The sequence below is a fragment of the Balaenoptera physalus genome (assembly GCF_965194825.1).
Source record: "Balaenoptera physalus genome assembly, chromosome: 14".
Taxonomy (NCBI): Eukaryota; Metazoa; Chordata; class Mammalia; order Artiodactyla; family Balaenopteridae; genus Balaenoptera; species Balaenoptera physalus.
Genome location: NC_138893.1, coordinates 55,497,494 through 55,516,030, shown reverse-complemented (window position 1 = coordinate 55,516,030; position 18,537 = coordinate 55,497,494). Strand labels below are relative to the sequence as shown.

The following is an 18,537-nucleotide window of genomic DNA, read 5'->3' as shown; positions in this document are numbered from 1 at the left end:
ATTCTGTTGTATACATCATCTTTTCTTTATCTATTTATCCATTGATAGACACTTAGGTTGTTTCCATATCTTGGCTATTGTGAATAATGTTGCAGTGAACATGGGAATGCAGATATCTCTTTGAGATACTGATTTCATTTCCTTTGGATATATACCCAGAAGTGAAATTGCTGGATCATATGGTAGTTCTGTTTTTGATTTTTTGAGGAACTTTTATGCTGTTTTCCATGATGGCTGTACCAGTTTACATTTCCATCAACAGTGTATAAGGGTTTCCTTTTTTCCACATCCTCACTAATACTTGTTATCTCTTGTCTTTTTGGTAATAGCCATACTAACAGGTGTATGGTGATATCTCATTTCCCTGATGTTGAGTACCTTTTCGTATACCTGTTGGCCATTTGTACATCTTCTTTGGAAAAATGTTTATTCAGGTCTTTTGCCCATTTTAATTGGGTTATTATTACTGTTATTATTATTAGCTATTGAGTTGTTTGAGTTCCTTATATAATTTGGATATTAACACCTTGTCAGATATGTGGTTCACAAATATTTTCTCCTATTCTGTAGGTTGCCTTTTCATTTTGTTGATTGTTCCTTTTCCTGTGTAGAAGCTTTTTTGTACTGATGTAGTCTTACTTGTTTATTTTTGCTTTTATTGCCTGTGTGTTTGGTGTCATATCAAAAATTATTGCCAAGACCATGTCAAGGAACTTTTCCCCTATGTTTTTTACGAGGAGTTTTATGATTTGAGGTCTTACATTTAAGTCTTTAATCCATTTTGAATTAATTTTTATGAATGGTGTAAGATAAGGATCAAATTATATTCTTTTGTATGTGAATATCCAGTTTTTCCAGCACCATTTATTGAAGAGACTATCATTTTCCCACTGTGTATTCTTGGCACCCTTGTCAAAGAGAGTTGACTGTAGATACATGGATTTACAGATCTTTCTGAACTTACAATGGGGTTACATCCCAGTGAACCCATTTTAAGTTGAAAATGTTATATGTCAAAAATGTGCTTAATACATCTAACCTACTAAATAGCATAGTTTAGTTTAGCCTACCTTAAACATGCTCAGAACACATACATTAGTCTATAGTTGGGCAAAATCATCTGCCACAAAGTTTATTTTATTATAAAAATTGAATATCTCATGTAATTTATTGAATACTGTACTGAAAGTGAGAAACAGAATAGTTGTATGGGTACAGAATGTGGTTGTAAATGTGTTGGTTGTTTATCCTCATGATTGCATGGCTGACTGGGAGCTGTGGCTTGCTGCTGCCACCCAGCATTATGAGAGTATCATACTGCATATTGATAGTCTAAGAAAGGACCAAAATTCAAAATTCCAAGTACAGTTTCTACTCAATGCATATGGCTTTTCTACCATTGTAAAGTGGAAAAAACCGTAAATGGTACTGTCATAAGTTGGGGACCATCTGTATTTCTGCTGTATTCATTATGTTCCATTGATCTATATGTCTGTTTTTATGCCAGTATTCTACTGTTTTTATTACTGTATCTTTGTAATATAGTTTAAAATCAGAAAGTGTAGTGCCTCCAGCTTTGTTTTTCTTTCTCAAGATTGTTTGGTTTGTTCAAGGTTTTTTTGTGGTTCCATATGAATTTTAAGATTTCTTTTTGTGTTTTGGTGAAAATGTCATCAGAATTTTGATAAGGATTACATTGAATCAGTAGATTGCTTTAGGTAATGTGGACATTTAGAGAATATTCATTCTTCTAATCCATGACTGCAAAATATCTTTTTATTTGTGTTCTCTTTAATTCTTTTTTTTTTTTTTTTTAAATTTTATTTATTTATTTATTTATGGCTGTGTTGGGTCTTCGTTTCTGTGCGAGGGCTCTCTCCAGTTGCGGCAAGTGGGGGCCACTCTTCATCATGGTGCGCAGGCCTCTCACCATCGCGGCCTCTCTTGTTGCAGAGCACAGGCTCCAGAAGCGCAGGCTCAGTAATTGTGGCTCACGGGCCCAGTTGCTCCGCGGCATGTGGGATCTTCCCAGACCAGGGCTCGAACCCGTGTCCCCTGCATTGGCAGGCAGACTCTCAACCACTGCGCCACCAGGGAAGCCCTCTTTAATTCTTTTTAATCAGTGTTTTATAGTTTCTGATGTACAGACCTTTCACCTCTTTGGTCAAATTTATTACTAAGTGTTCTATTCTTTTTGATGGTTTTATAAGTGGATTATTTTTATCATTTCTCTCTCAGATAGTTCATTGTTAGCATATAGAAACATAACTGACTTCTATACACTGAGTTGTATCTTGCTATTTTACTGAATTTGTTTATTAGTTCTAACAGTTTTTGGTGTAGTCTTTAGGATTTTCTATATATAAGATCCTATCATTGTAAATAAAGACAATTTAACTTCTTCCTTTACAGAATGGATGCCTTTATTTTTCTTGTCTAATTGCTTTGGCTAGGACTTCTAGTACTATGTTAAATAAAAATGGGGAGAGTAGGCATCCTTGTCTGGTTCCTGATCTTAGAAGAATAGTTTATAGTAATATTAATCAAAGAATTATATTTGCTTAATTGGAATAATATCAGAAAACACCTTTTGATAAAAATCCATCAATGTTGGTATAATTGGGTTAAAATATTCCTTAATAAACTGAGAGTTAAAAGGTTCTGGCTCAGAAGAGCAGGAACAAAATGGTGGGGTCATAATTTCAGGTACTGTTTGTTTCCCACTCACACTGGATTAAAAACATCATGCTGTACATTTCATTTGGTCTCCAATATTCATTAAAAATTATAAATGGTTTTAAATAAATACAATTATACAGCTAATATATTTTACCTCTTAAAAACAAAAAGAATAGCTTATAGCATTTACCTTTTTTTGGTTAACCATCCACTCTTCCCTTTACTTATTTATTTATTTTAAAATTAAATGCTTTATTGAGGTAACATTGGTTTATAACATTATATATGTTCCATGTGTACAACATCACATTTTGTATACACCGCAGTGTGCTCACCACCAAAAGTTTAGTTTCCATCCGTTCACCATACCGTTGACCCCCTTAACCCATCTTGCCCTCCCTCCACTCTGCTTCCCTTCTGGTAACCACTACTCTGTTCTGTGTATCTATGTTTTTGTTTTTGGTTTGTTTGTTTGTTTGTATATTCCACATGTGAATGGAACCATACAGTATTTGTCTTTCTCTGACTGGCTCATTTCACTTAGCGTAATACCCTCAAGGTCTACCCATGTTGCAAATGGCAAGATTTCTTTCTTTCTTTCCTTCCTTTCTCCCTCCCTCCCTCCCTCCCTCCTTCCCTCCTTCCTTCCTTCTTTCCTTCCTTCCTTCCTTCCTTTCTTTCTTTCTTTCTCTCTCTCTTTCTTTCACTGAGTAGTATTGCATTGTATATATACCACATCATCTTTAACCATTCATCTGTTTATGGCTACATAGGTTGTTTCCATATCTTGGCTATTTTAATGCTGCAGTGAACATACGGGTGCATATATCTTTTTAAATTAGTGTTTTCATACTTTTTGTATAAATACCCAGAAATGAAATAGCTGGATCCTGTAGTAGTTCTATTCTTAATTTCATTAGAAATCTCCATACTTTTCCATAGTGGCTGAACCAGTTTACATTTCCACCAACAGCATATGGGGATTTCTTTGTCATTGACTTTTGGCAGTTTTAATATAATGTGTCTTGGAGAAGGTCTTTTTGCATTGAGGTAATTAGGTGTTCTCTTAGCTTCATGCACTTGTATATCCAGTTCCTTTCCCAGGTTTAGGAAGTTCTCAGTTATTATTTCTTTAAATGAACTCTCTGTTCCCTTCTCCCTCTCTTCTCCTTGTGGGATACCCATCATCCTTATGTTGTCCTTCCTAATGGATTCCAATAGTTCTTTTAGAATTTCTTCAATTTTTTTTAACACCTTATTTCTCTCTCCTCTTCAACCAGAATCATGTCTAGATTTCTATCTTCAGGCTCCCTAATTCTCTCTTCCATGGGGTGCCCTATTTCCAGTGCTTTGTAACAGCGGTCCCCAACCTTTTTGGCATTAGGGACAGGTTTCGTGGAAGACAGTTTTTCCACGAACGGGGGCGGTGGGTGATGGTTCAGGCAGTAATGTGAGTGATGGGGAGCGATTGGGATTGGCAGATGAAGCTTTGCTCACTGGCCCACCACTCACTTCCTGTTGTGCGGCCCGATTCCTAACAGGTGGCCCAGGGGTTGGGGACACCTGCTTTATAATGTGTTCTTCATCTCGTTTATTGCATGCTTTAGCTCCAGATTTTTTTTTTTTTAATGTTTCAGTCTCTTTGGTAAGGTATTCTTTCTATTCATTAATTTCATTCCTTAACTCATTGAACTGCCTGTCTGAGTTTTGCTCTATCATGTTGAGTTTGAGTTTCTTCACGACAGCTCTCTTGAGTTGTCTATCAATTAGATCTCAATATTCTGTGATTTTCAGTTTGGCTTCTGGAGAATTTTTATGCCATTGTTACGATGGTGCTTGATGAGTTGTTCTTCTACTGGTGCATTTGAAGTAGCAAACACCTTTCTTCATTAGGTAAAGGTGTTTTGTCTTTCTTTTAAACTTGTTTCTAACAATTCAACAGGTTTGTAATTGGAGGCCTTTTTGTTTGTTTGTTTTCAGTAGATGACACTATAGCACAAGTTTTTGGTTTCTCTTACTTCAGCTGCCTCTGGCTATATTTGAGAATTGGCACTTTCCACCCCACTGCCTTTGCCAGAGGTGTTGTTCGGTGCGCTCATTGTCACTACTTATGCCTCATTGTCACTGGTGCTTTGCTGTTGCTGGTATCACTGCTATTGCTGGCATTGCCACCTGGGGCAACAGAACGGCAGGCACCTTGTCCAGGGTCGTCTGGGCTGTGGGCTTCACTGCCGAGGGGGGAGGGTGGGAGTTGGAGGGCAGTTGGAGCTATGGTCACCTCTGCTGCATTAGGGGTTTTCAGGTTCATGGGTGCTGCTGCTGTGGGCGGGAGGGTGGGGGTCCAGAGTTGCAGGTGCTTCCACAGCTGAAGGGACAGAGTCACAGGTCCTGCTGCCACTTCTCAGTTCCTTGTGGCTGTGGGTGCTGTTGTGACTGGGAGGTCAGAATTGTGTGCAATGCCCCCCCTGCTACTCCTGGATTCTCTGGGGCTGTGGGCTTAGATGCCATGGCTGGGTGCCAGGATCTCAGGCATTGCCTCACCTGTTGCCTCCATTCTACCTCCTCTATGTGTTCCAATCCACCCACCTTTAAGTGTAGAGATGTGTGGAATTCTCTGGCATCCTTGTGTGTTGGGCAGAGTTCCCTTTGTTCAGTTATGGACGTTTAACTGGTTGTAGATTGAAGGTGGGGACAAAGGGAGTGTCTCACACTGCTGTAATGCTGATGTCACTCCCCTCACCGTTGAGTATGTTAGCCCTGGGCTTGTTATATACGTTGAGATACATTCCTTTATTTTATTGAGATACATTCCTTCTATACATAATTTGTTGGGAGGAGTTTTTATCATGAAAGGATGTTAAATTTTGTCCACTGTTTTTTCTGCATCTATTGAGATGACAGTATGATTTTTATCCTTTATTCTGTTAATGTGGTGCATCATATTTATTGTTTTGCATATTTTGAACCACCCGTATATCTCAAGGATAAATCCTGCTTAGTCATGGTGTGTGATCCTTCTAATGTGCTCTTGTATTCAGTTTGCTAGCATTTTGTTGAGAATTTTTGCATCTATGTTCATCACACTTCAAAAGGAATTTTATTATTCCAGAAGTCTGAGTCCAGAAAAATGGTGTTTGCCATAAGAATTTCTTTTCAGGTCAATAGTTTTAACTTTTATGAACAATTTTTTTTAAATTAAAAAAATTATCTTTAAGCAAATTATGTTTTTCTGGGTCAGAATCCCATTGAAATGATGATAAATTAATTACAAATGAGAATTATTCCTGAAGAGTCAGGCGATCTCATGTAGGAAAATGGAGGTTTTTTCAGAGAGGGTGCTGGGCACAAGGTTTAGAAAACATCTATTTCAAAATGGACTCGGTGGATAAAGCAGATGGGAGAGGAGACACCAAGAACAAAAGAGAAATGATAAATTGAGGCTTCCCAGTAATTAGAAAATTAATTACTAAGAGTTTGAAACATCTGCCTGAGCATTTGCAATAATTCTAAATTGGCATCTAAAAATTAGGAATTGAAATATGTGTTAAAAGACCAAGAATGTACAAAAGAGTCAACATAATCATAGTTGTCTTACTTGTACAGTATTTACATAGTCATAATGATATAAACAATGAATAGTGATATAATAAAAAATTGTGATATAAATATATTGGGGAAAATTGAGTGAGGGGAAGTTTTGTGTGTGCGTGTGTGTGTGTATGTATCTGTTTGTGGGTACTTATTTTGTATGGGGTGGTGGTTGAGATGTAAGCCCTTATTCACTTACCAGAAAGTTGGGCAGAGTTCCCTTTGTTCAGTTATGGACGTTTAACTGGTTGTAGTTTGAAGGTGGGGACAAAGGGAGTGTCTCACACTGCTGTAATGCTGATGTCACTCCCCTCACCGTTGAGTATGTTAGCCATTGTCTAAAAATGGATAAATCAGGAAATAAAAGTAGTAATTTTTAAAATAAATGTATTTATTTTATTTATTTATTTATTTTTGGCTGCATTGAGTTTTCATTGCTGTGTGCAGGCTTTCTCTAGTTGTGGCGAGTGGGGGCTACTCTTCGTTGCGGTGCGAGGGCTTCTCATTGTGGTGGCTTCTCTTGTTGCAGAGCATGGGCTCTAGGCATGTGGGCTCAGTAGTTGTGGCTTGCAGGCTCTAGAGTGCAGGCTCAGTAGTTGTGGCACGTGGGCTTAGTTGTTCTGCAGCATGTGGGATCTTCCCAGACCAGGGCTCGAACCCGTGTCCCCTGCATTGGCAGACGGATTCTTTAAGCACTGCACCACCAGGGAAGCCCTAGTAATTATTTAGAAATATGAAATTTAAATTTCAGAAGAAACTGCTAGAATGTTTCAAAGTGGCCACCTTTGGGGAGTATGAGGATTAAAGAAGATAGCATTGAAAGTTGCAAATAAATACACACACAACACATGTACAGTCACACAAACCATACATACATATACATCAGTTACAGAATTTGATTTTTAAAATGAAATTAATACTTGATTCCTGTTTTTTCTTTCTGCGAGGACAGTAATTTCTTGAGTTAATAATGTAATATTTATATTTGAAGCATTTCATAATTTCTATTTGTATTAATGATCCTGTATGCTAATATATAGGTGTGCACAGATTTATCTCAGAGCCTAGCTTGTATGAAAGTCATTTGTACCTATATTATGGCAACTCACTCTGTATGTCTAGGTGTCCTTCTGGGCATATAATTGATGTTTATAATGATGTTGGAACACTTTCACAGAGCTTTATGTAACTCTGAATTGGTATGCAAATGTGGTATGTATTTTCCTGTTTTTCCATCAGTCGCACTTGTGTCTTATCAGCTAAAGTCCAGAAAGAGATTGACTGTGTGATTGGCAGACACCAGAGTCCCTGCATGCAGGACAGGAGCCACATGCCCTACATGGATGCTGTGGTGCATGAGATCCAGAGATACAGTGACCTTATCCCCACCAACCTGCCCCATGCAGTGACCCGTGACGTTAAATTCAGAAACTATTTCCTCCCCAGGGTAAGATTTGTTTCTCCTGCTGTGACCTCAATGCTCTTGAAGTTCCCATATTCACAGTGTGGTTGCAATCCTTAAGATGAGAGAATTGCAAAAGTCATGCGTGGGGTAGCCTGATGGGTTTTGTGTTGTTTCCAATTTGTGACTATAAATCTTTATGACAGATCTTGATTATCTGGCTAAGTCTCCCAAATTTGCTCTGCTTCTTTAATATTGTTTCGGCTACTCTTAGCAGTTTACATTTCCAGATAAATTTTAGTATCCATTTGTCAATTACCCAAAACACTCAGCTATGATTTTTATCAGGTTGATATTAAATCAGTTTGGAAAGAATTGACATCTTGACATGTTGAATCTTTCAATTCACAGATACAATTGATTTGGGCTTTCTTTAATTTTTCAGTGCTGTTTTGTTTTCAGTACAGTGGCTTGCACATCTGTTATGTTTTTCTCAGATAAATAATATTTCTGATGTTATTATACATTGTATAATTTTATTTTGTTTTTGTTTTTTATTTTTTGGTCATGCCACGGTGCATGTGGGATCTTAGTTCCCGGACCAGGGATCAAACCCGCGCCCCTTGCATTGGAAGTGCGTAGTCTCAACCCCTGGACCACCAAGGAAGCCCCTACATTGTATAATTTTAAAAATGCCTTTTCCACTTTTTTGCTATATGGAAATATATTTGATTTTATTTTGATGACCTTATATCTAGCAACCTTTCCAAATCCATTTATCATTGCTAATAATTTGTGGATTGATTTGTAATTTTTGTATACACAATTTTGCCACCTGGTTTAATATTTGTTTTATTCTTTATCTTCCAATTCTCATGACTTTAATTTTCTTTATTGCATTATCACACTGGCAGGATTTCCAGGATAGTGTTGAACAGAAGTGGTGATAGTGGCCATTGTTTAATTTATGATATCCAGGAAGAGGTGAGGGCTTAATATCTCATCATTGAGAATGATATTTTATGTATATTTTTGTAAATATTAAAAAAAGCAGATCAGGGAAATATTCCTAATCTTATTTTTGTATGATATTTTGGGATGAACTTTATTTTTTAAGAGCAGTTTTGGGTTCACAGCAATATTAAGCTGAAGATACAGAGATTTCCTATATACTCCCTGCCTCGACACATGCATAGATAGCCTCACCCATTGTCAATATCCTCTACCAGAGTGGTGCATTTTTTACCGTTGATGAGCCTGTATTGGCACATCATTAGCATCCAAAGTTCATCATTTTCATTAGGGTTCACTCTTGATGTTGTACATTCTACGAGTTTGGGCAAGTGTATAATGCCATGTATCCATCATTGTGGTATCATATAGAGTAGTTTCACTGCTCTAGAAATCCTCCGTGTTCTGTATCTTCATCCCTCTCTCCCCCAAACCCCCGGCAACCACTTTATACCCATTGATTAGAAACTCCCCATTTTCCCGTCCCCTGCTCTTCGCAATCTGTATAATTTTTTCATAAACGTGTGTACAAAATTTGACCAAATGTATTCTCTGCATTTGTTTATATGGCATATATTTTATTCTCTCTGTCTCTCTATCGGGGTCTGTGTCTGTCTCTCATATATAAAAAGCTCAATTTGGTTTGCTACATTTTATTGAGAGCATTTGTATTTATATTCACAAGAGACTGGTCTGCAATTACTCTTTCTCAAAGAATTTTTAATCAGACTTCTGATATCAAGGTAATGCTGGCCTCATAAAATAAGGTGGGTAACTTTCCATATTATGGGTATATTTTTATTATATATATATAATTGCCTCCTTTTCTTTTCTTTTGGTGTTTGCTTAGTTCTGTCTTCCCTGTACCTGATAAGTTTTGCTTAAGCTCAGATATTGCATAAGAAAAAAAATGCAGTCTCAGGTGATGTTTATCTTCTTCCAGAAAGTGTTCATCTTTCCTTCACTAGGTGGACAGAATTATATAACACCTCCTGTTTCAGAATTGGATATTAACACAGTCAAATATTGACTGTAGATGCCAGTTTACCTTTCCAAGTTTCTTCTGTCTCTGGAATCTGGAGACTAATTTTTGTCTGCAGCTTTCCAGTGCTTTCTAACACTTGGTTTCTATGTTTATTCAGACTTTCTAGTTGGTATCCTACAAGTTACTGCCATTTGAAGCCTGCATATGTTATTGTACATAAAAATAAGATGACTGAAAAGTCTACTTTGAGGGGAAAAGGATCGTGAGTTTATTAAGGTTGAAATTACTATTGCTATCTTCTGGGGAAGAGGGAATTGTGCATATCTGCATTGTCCCATATGGTAGCCACTAGCCACATGTGCCCAGTGGGTGCCTGAAATGTGATCAGTGCAGCTGAGGAACTGCATTTTAAATTTTATTTACTTTTGATTAGCTCTACTTTAAATATACGTAGCCATGGATCACTGAAAGCTACTGTGTTAGAGCTGATCTAAATTTTTTTTTTTTCCTGAAACGTGGGTTTAGAAATCCCTCCTCCTTAATTCTGCGATACTAAAAACCTGGAAAATTGAAAACAAATATAAGTTTGATGCAGTTTCATTTGGTGGTCAAAACCTTACTTGAACTGAAGTGAATCTATAGTCCTTATTTATGCTACTTTATGTGAATATTCATGTCCTGCTGAAGACATTTGTGAACTGTTGATAAAACTAACCTTGTTTACCTCAAAATGTTGCAAGAATTAAACCAGGTAACATGCAAAATACAAGCTAAAACTATGAGACACTATTTTCATATATCAGTGTGATGAAGTCAAAGGCTGAGAAAACCTTTTATTAGAGAGGATATGTGTAAACAAGTACTTTCAAGTGCCACTGGCAGGATTATAAATAATACATCTTTTTTGGGGGGGACATTTTGGCAATATCTATTAAAAAATAAAATATGGTATCTTATAATGTAAGAATTATAATTCTTAGAATCTACTACAAGTGCTAATGAAGGAATGTCCAAAAAATTCATCCTTGCATCATTGCTTGTAATGAAAAAATATTTTGAGCTATCTAAATGTTCATTAGTAGTGCAATGGCACATTTATATTATGTAGCATGATAAGGCAGTTGTATATGTGTTGACATGGGACAATATCTAAATTATTATTATTTTTAAATTAATTAATTAATTTATTTTTGGCTACGTTTGGTCTTTGTTGATGCACGCGGGCTTTCTCTGGTGACGGTGCGCGGGCTTCTCATTGCAGTGGCTTCTCTTGTTGTGGAGCACAGGCTCTAGGCACACGGGCTTCAGTTGTTGCAACACGCGGGCTCAGTAGTTGTGGCTCGCGGGCTCTAGAGCGCAGGCTCAGTAGTTGTGGCATACGGGCTTAGTTGCTACACGACATGTGGGATCTTCCTGGACCAGGGCTCGAACCCATGTCCCCTGCATTAGCAGGCAGATTCTTAACCACTGCGCCACCAGGGAAGTCCCTAACTTATTTTAATTAAAGAAAAAATCAAGATCCACTGGATGCTTGTCACTGGGTAAAAAAAGAAGAAAGTGATAAGTGGCATAAATGTATATAGGATTATCTGCCTGATATGCATAATATCTCTGGAAGGTATATAACTAGTTGGTGGGAATGGTTGTTTTTGGAAAGTCTAAATAAGTTTGTGTAGTTAGATGGGAAGGAGACTTACTTTTTACCATATGTGCTTTTTGTGACTTAATGTATTCCTCTATTTTTTACTTGCGGTATAAGTTATGTAGAAGAAAAATCACCTTTCTAAGTGTAGAGTCTAAAGAGTTTTGACCAGTATGTGAAGTTATGTAACTACCACCACAACTAAGATATAAAACATTTTCATCATCTCAAAGAGTTTCCTTATTCTCCTTTTGCAAACAATCCATTTCCCCCAGTTCTTGCCCTTGGTAACCACTGATCTGCTTTTGGTCCTACAGTTTTGCCTTTTCAGGAGTGCAATATAATGTGACATAAATGAAATAACTTGTAATCAATATATGCCTTTATCTCTTTTTTATGTGGCAGAATATGTTTGAGATTCATCCTTGTTATTGCATGTATCATTGGATTATTCCTTCTTTATCGATGAGTAATCCATCATGTGGAGTGCCACAAATTGTTTATTCATTAACTAATTGATGGATATTTGGGTTGCTTCCAGTTTTGGGCTATTTGAATAAAGGTGCTTTAAACATTTGCATACAGGTTTTTGTGTGGACATAAATTTTCATCTCTTTTGGGTAAATACCGAGGAGTGGGAGTGTTGCTTAAATGTTTAATTTTATTTAAAAAACCCACCAAACTGTTTTCTAATACGGCTGTGACATTTTCCCTTCCTACTAGCAATATATGAAAGTTCCAATTGCTGGAGGTAGGTACCCTCCAACACTTGCCGTTGTTAGTGTTCTTAAATTTTATTTTATTTTTAATTTATTATTATTTATGGCCTCTGCCCTATTTTTTGTTTTGATTGTTTCTGGTATTTATCGGCATTCCTCCAGCCAGATCACCTGCGTTCTACCCAAAACAATCCAATACGTTTTGAAAACCATTTTGGAGGGGCTGTTCTTGGGTGGTGGTGGGAAAGGGAGTTTTGGCCAGAACGATATTGACTGGTAGGGAAAAAAAAAATTCAGAAAAACACCAAACCAAGTACACGCCTCTCCCCACATACACACCTGTATTTATGTACACGCACACATGGCCGGCCAAGCCGGCCCTTGGGGGCTTTGAACAATCATCTCAACGCCTCTTTCCGTTTCTCTTGTCCTGAGTATGGGTAGGGGCGAAAGGGGAGAGATTTCAAATCTGTAAATATTTTTGAAGCGAAAAAAATAAAACATTTAAAGCATCGTTGTTAACTTTGGTGGAACTGATTGTCTGGTGTGCTAACGCTGGAGGTTTACTCGCTTTTCCGTGGAAGGGCTTGCAGGCGCGCGTCAGACGTCTGGCTCGCCCCACGTGGAAGGTGGGGCGGGGATCAGGGGTTAAAGGTCGGGACCTTGGCGCCGCCCCGTGGAGCCTCACCCCTTTCCGCTCGCTGGTGGTGCCCGTAGGCCCCGCGCGGGCTGAGGCTCAGCCCGGCTGGAATCCAGCTCCGGAGCCCGCGCAGACAGGGCCAGACGGCGGGTGGAGGCAGGCCTCACTGCTGAAGCGGTGGCCTCCCCGAACGCGCTTTTGTGCAGCACAGGGAGTGCCTAGGGGTTGGCGGCAGCGAGGCGCTGTGCGACGTGGTCCAGCCTGTGACACAAGCCTCCCCTTCGAGGGCGCAGGGCAGGTGGGGCGGCGCTGCCTGGACCAGGTATAGCGCCCGACTTGCTCATCCCCCATCCTGGCGCGACAGGCTGGCAGAGCTCGCAGCTCCGGAGCCGGTGGCACAGTTGCGCGTCCTGCGCGGCCGCGGGAACTGGGCGCGGAAAGACGGCCCTTCGCCTGAGGCGTCATGAGGCCGGAGACTAGGCAAAGAAAGCTCGAGAGGCAAAGGCTCCTCCCCACACTGTTGTTTACGGTTTGCATTGTGGCTAAGAGGCCGGGTCGCGGGCAAGCACGTGGCCGCTGGCCCTGAATGGAACCTGGGTGTGCCGTCTGTGTGCCCACCGACTTCAGCGCCCCAACACTTGCCGCCGCACCCTCTAAATTTTAGACACTGAAGTGGTTGTGTAGTGATATCTTATTTAGTTTTACTTCTATTTTCTCGGTGAATAATGATATTTGGCTTCTTTTCATGTGTTGATTGGCCATTCGTATGTGTTCACTGATAGTGTTTGCTCAAAGTCCTATTTTTTATTGGGTTGTTTGCTTTATTATTTAATTATTGCAGTTCTTTATATATTTTGTATGCAATCCCTTTGTCATGTCTCAGTGTTGTAAATGTTTACTCCCAGTTTGTGTCTTTTTCTTTCTTTATTTGGTTTCTAAGAATGTCTTTCAAGAAACAGAAGTTTAAAAAAAAAGCATAGTTTAAAATTTTTATGAAGTCCAGTTTATCAATTATTTCTCTTATGAGTTGGGCTTTTGTGTCATATTTATTTTCCAGCACATGCTATCAAATATTTATGCTTTTCTTTTTCAAGTTTTATACTTTTAGCACTTATATTTAGCTCTATGATCCATTTAAAGTTCATTTTTACTTATGGAGTGAAGTAATGATTATATTTCATTTCTTTTCTTTATGGTTATCTACTTGTCCCAGCACCATTTGCTGAAAATGTACCTGCTTTTAAAATCTTAAAGTAACATTTTCCTGTATTATTTGTTTTAAAATATACAAGGCAATAATTTTAAAAACAAAATTATAGACCTTAAATACAATAAACTTAGGGGGTGCAATTACCCCCAATTTTGAATTTAAAAGATTTAAAAATTTAAATAGTATTTAAACGTACAATGGATATATATATATGAAATATATATGAAATTGTGTATGTATCTATATTTTAACTACCTGTCTATCTATCATCTGTCTATCACACTTAACACCTAAGTACTTCAGTGTGTATCTTCTAAGAACAAGTGAACAAGGACTTTATCTACATAACAATAAAAGCATTCACACTAAAGGAATTATCATCTATGCAATATTTTTTTCTTATATATATATATATATATATATATATATATACTATAATTACATTTTCTCAATTATCCTAAAATATCTTGTGTAGCTTTTTTTGAGGGGGCATCTAGTGTCCAATCAAGGAACAAGTATTTAATTTGATTATCTGCCCCTTTACTCCCCTGTTATCAAGAACAGTTCCTTTTCCTATGTTTATTTCATTTTAATACATTGACAGTTTCGAAGAGTCCAGGACAATTTTCATGTTAAACGTTCCTCAGTCTGGCTTTATGTGATTCTTTTCTTGAGATTAGATTCCAGTTGTGTGTATTTGGCAAGAAAATTACTTAGGTGATGTTGTGTATGTCCCACTGCATCACATTTCGGCTGAAGACATGTAATGTCAGCTTATCCCATTATGGGTGATGCTAAGGTGATCACTTATTAAGGAGAAATCTGCCATATCTCTCCATTGCTGAGGTTCTGTTTTCATAGGTAATTAATTAAAAATCTATGGCATGGTACTTTAAGACCTTGTGAATATACTGTTTCCCAAATCATTCATCCAACAGGTTTAGCATTAATTGATGATCTTTACCTGAATTGTTGAAAAATGAGAATTTTTCTAATTTTATCATCTCTCTTTGTTTTTTTAATCTAGAATTCATCTATAACTAAGTGTTCCCCCCACATTTTAAAATTAAGGGAAACAAATTTCATCCCAAAGATAAATGCTTAGTAGTTGTTAGTGTACTTGTTGATATTATCTAAGAAGTCACTTTTCCTCTTGGGAAAATTTTCTTTCTTACTGTAGTAAAATAAGTATAACATAAAAATGACCATTTTAGCTATTTTAAAGTGTTCAATTCAGTGAAATTTAGTACATTCACAGTGTTGTGCAACCATAGCTACTATCTAGTTCCAGAACATTTTCATCACTGCAAAAGGAAATCCGCCACCCGTTAAGCAGTCATTGCCCATTCCTCACTCCTTCCAGCCCCCGACAGCCACTAATCTGTCTCTGTCTGTATGGATTTGCCAGATGCCATTTTTAATCAGATCAGACCTCTATTTTAAAAAGCCCTATGAACAGATTCCAAATACATCTGACTTTTCAAGAGCCCTCAGAGGCTTCCATTTTAAACTATAATCCACAAATGAGATGTAAGAAAGCTGAAATGATGAAATAGAGCCAAGGGTGGGATACAGACAGCAGTGTCCAAACATTGTGATAAGTAAAGGGGATTCAGAGATCTAGCACCCAAGTAACCAAGTTCTCAGTACTTCAAATGCTATTGGAGGCCACTTTAGTAACATCGCTGCCACTGGTCTTAAACTCATCCCTGTTTATTACTTGGTCTGTCTGTCTGGAATTGCCGCTGCCCTTCTTTGGACCTGGGACTCCTCATCTCTAGATCAAAAGATGGCACTAAATGACTTGTAACATTTCTACCGCTCCACGACCTCTTTATAATTCATTTATCTTCATCTTTCATTCCAGGGCATGACTATAGTAACATTGCTGAGTTCTGTGCTACATGATGACAAAGAATTCCCCAACCCAGAGGTGTTTGACCCAGTCCACTTCCTGGATGAGAGTGGCAACTTTAAGAAGAGTGACTACTTCATGGCTTTCTCAGCAGGTAATAAAAATGAATTTCCTTAGGTACTTAGGGAACAAGACACCTTTCTGGAATTGGTTGGAACTTAATGATGCCCACCCTGGGGCTGGTAGAAAGGCTCTTTGTCCATGATCACGAGCACCACTCCCAATGCCCATGCGCTTCCTCCCCTCACCATACATCCGCAGTATTGGAACTTCAGGGAGGTGACCCAGTTCTTCCAAAGTGAGAAAGCTAGAAAATAGGTTGATTGAATTATGCCTCTAGCTGTATCACTGAGCTACCTAAGAGCTCCTCTTAGCAGGTGAAACTCATTTAGACTTTCCTTGGCTGCCATGAGAAACGTACATAAGTTCACAAGTTTGAGTATTTGCTATGTGATACCCCTGACTCCGCAGGCTGAGCTCTGGGGTTAAAAGTATCCACAAGCACAGAATGGGCACTAAAGTGGCTCACATCCTAGTTAGGGAAACAGATTAGTAAAGAGAACATTGAATAGTGCTGTGAGAGAGGAAAGCACAGGCTGCTCATGAGATCAGAAGGGGAAGCTGCCTGTTTTCTGCTCACTCATTCGCCACAGTGAGGCATAAAATGGAATAAGGAACGTTCAAACAGAAGAAAGCGAATTTGAGCTGCCTCACAGGAGCAAAGTAAGGAGAGAGGGCAGGGCACTTTCACAGGAGCAGGACATTTCCTCTAGATTGAGAAGGTCAGAACCTGCCAACTGCAGTGTCAGGGAGTTCTTGGGAATGCGGCAGGATACTCTGCAGTGCTTCCAGAGCACCGTGATCTTCCTCCACTCATGATCTAAGTCTTGGATATTGGGTCCCCACAGCTACAGTGTGTGCTGAGTCTCTGGCCACGGACTCACCTTCATGTATTTGATGGCTTTTGATGCCTGCTTTGGGTCTTGCTCTGTATATACCAAGGTGTCGAGGACCGAGTCTTCCCTTCAAAAGCACATATTTTAGCATAGCAGAAAAATAAATAGAGAATTATGATTCAAGGTGATTGATGCTTGAAGGTGAAGGAAGGATAAGAGAAATGCATCTTAACCAAATGGAACAGCACAAGACACAGCTAGGAACTTCATGGTGTGTTGGAGATTGATGAAGAGTGGATATGGCTAGCGTTGAGAGTAGATGGTATGAAGAATGGACGGAATGATACGGAGCATCGTGCTGGGAACAGGATATAAAGGGCCAGCTCAACCCATTTGGACCTCATCTCATGAAACAGATGGGAGTGACATTTAATATTTTCAAGTGGGAGAGTGACACATTTAGACATGTGATTTTGAAAGCACATGAAGGAGAAAAAACCTTTGGCTGAATTTTGTGCCAGAGGTAGAAGGGGAAACACATATATATGAGTTCCCTCCTCTCAGTCCTTCTTCTTTCAACTCATCTGGACAAGCAGAGTGGGGGTGTTTCTACAAAGATTATTGGAAATGGAAAAGAGCAGTTATAATGTGGGAATGCATGATGAAGTGCTTGATGTAGAGCTGACACTCAATAAATATTTGTTGAATGAAAGGTTCCCATGAAGATATTAGGTGAATAGCGAGTGTGTCTGTCCTTCTGTCCATCTGCCTATCTAACCATCCTTCCAGCCCACCATCTGTTCAGTCATTCTTATATTTTGTGACAGTTCAAAACACAGTGTTCAAGGAACAGATACCCTATGTGTGTTATTTTTGGGAAAACAAAATTGTATGGGAGAAGGCCTGGTCCGCATGGAGCTGTTTTTATTCCTGACCAGCATTTTACAGAAATTTACCCTGAAATCGGTGGTTGACCCAAAGGACATCAACTCCACCCCAATTTCTAGTGGGTTTGGCCGTGTTCCGCCCTCATACCAGCTCTGCTTCATTCCTGTGTGATGAAGGGCAGACTATCCGGCTGCTGCCGTGCTGTTGTCTGTAACTCACTCTCCTCTGGGGCGTCAGTCACCTCCTCCTCGCTACCAGGGATGCTGTTTCTGACCTCCCATCTCATATCTCCACATTCTCTCAATATCCAGCAAATCTCCAACCTCCATTAAAAGAAAGTTTACTGGGCTTCCCTGGTGGTGCAGTGGTTGAGAATCTGCCTGCTAATGCAGGGGACGCGGGTTCGAGCCCTGGTCTGGGAAGATCCCACATGCCGCGGAGCAACTGGGCCCGTGAGCCACAACTACTGAGCCTGCGCGTCTGGAGCCTGTGCTCCGCAACACGAGAGGCCGCGATAGTGAGAGGCCTGCGCGCCGCGATGAAGAGTGGCCCCCACTTGCCACAACTAGAGAAAGCCCTCACACAGAAATGAAGACCCAACACAGCCAAAAATAAAATAAATAAATAAAAATAGTAAAACCCCTCCCTAATTAAAAAAAGAAAGTACATTAGAAATAGTTTAAAAAAAAAAAGTTTACTGAGTTTTACTGCACAGATGTATGTGCTGTCTTTATATTCTGTAACACTTGTACTGACTGCCACATGTGCTCATACTTACCTAAGAGTTGGTACTATGTTATCACTGTGAAACAGAGTGGAATGATTCGTGTAAGCCAATACATGGCCATTTGTCCTCCACGTGTTCGAAATAAAAAGCGTCAGTATTTGCTGAGCCAGTCTCAGACTTTCCTTCTTTTGTACCTAATGCAGGTAAGAAATGATAGAAAATGGAGTCCAAAGAG

The 18,537-nt window shown here is 39.0% G+C and overlaps 1 protein-coding gene across 1 annotated transcript in view; it reads left to right on the top strand.

The window, feature by feature from the left end:
• The window catches only part of CYP2C18 (cytochrome P450 family 2 subfamily C member 18), a gene marked incomplete at its 5' end in the record, with an annotated part of 42,240 nt that extends 24,360 nt beyond the window's left edge, over window positions 1–17,880 (top strand). The window contains 3 exon segments of the mRNA XM_082423517.1: window positions 7,527–7,714; window positions 15,744–15,885; window positions 17,541–17,880. Of these exon segments, the coding sequence (XP_082279643.1) occupies window positions 7,527–7,714; window positions 15,744–15,885; window positions 17,541–17,746 (536 nt within the window). The 3' untranslated portion in view covers window positions 17,747–17,880.
• Between the last annotated feature and the right edge of the window lie 657 nt (window positions 17,881–18,537).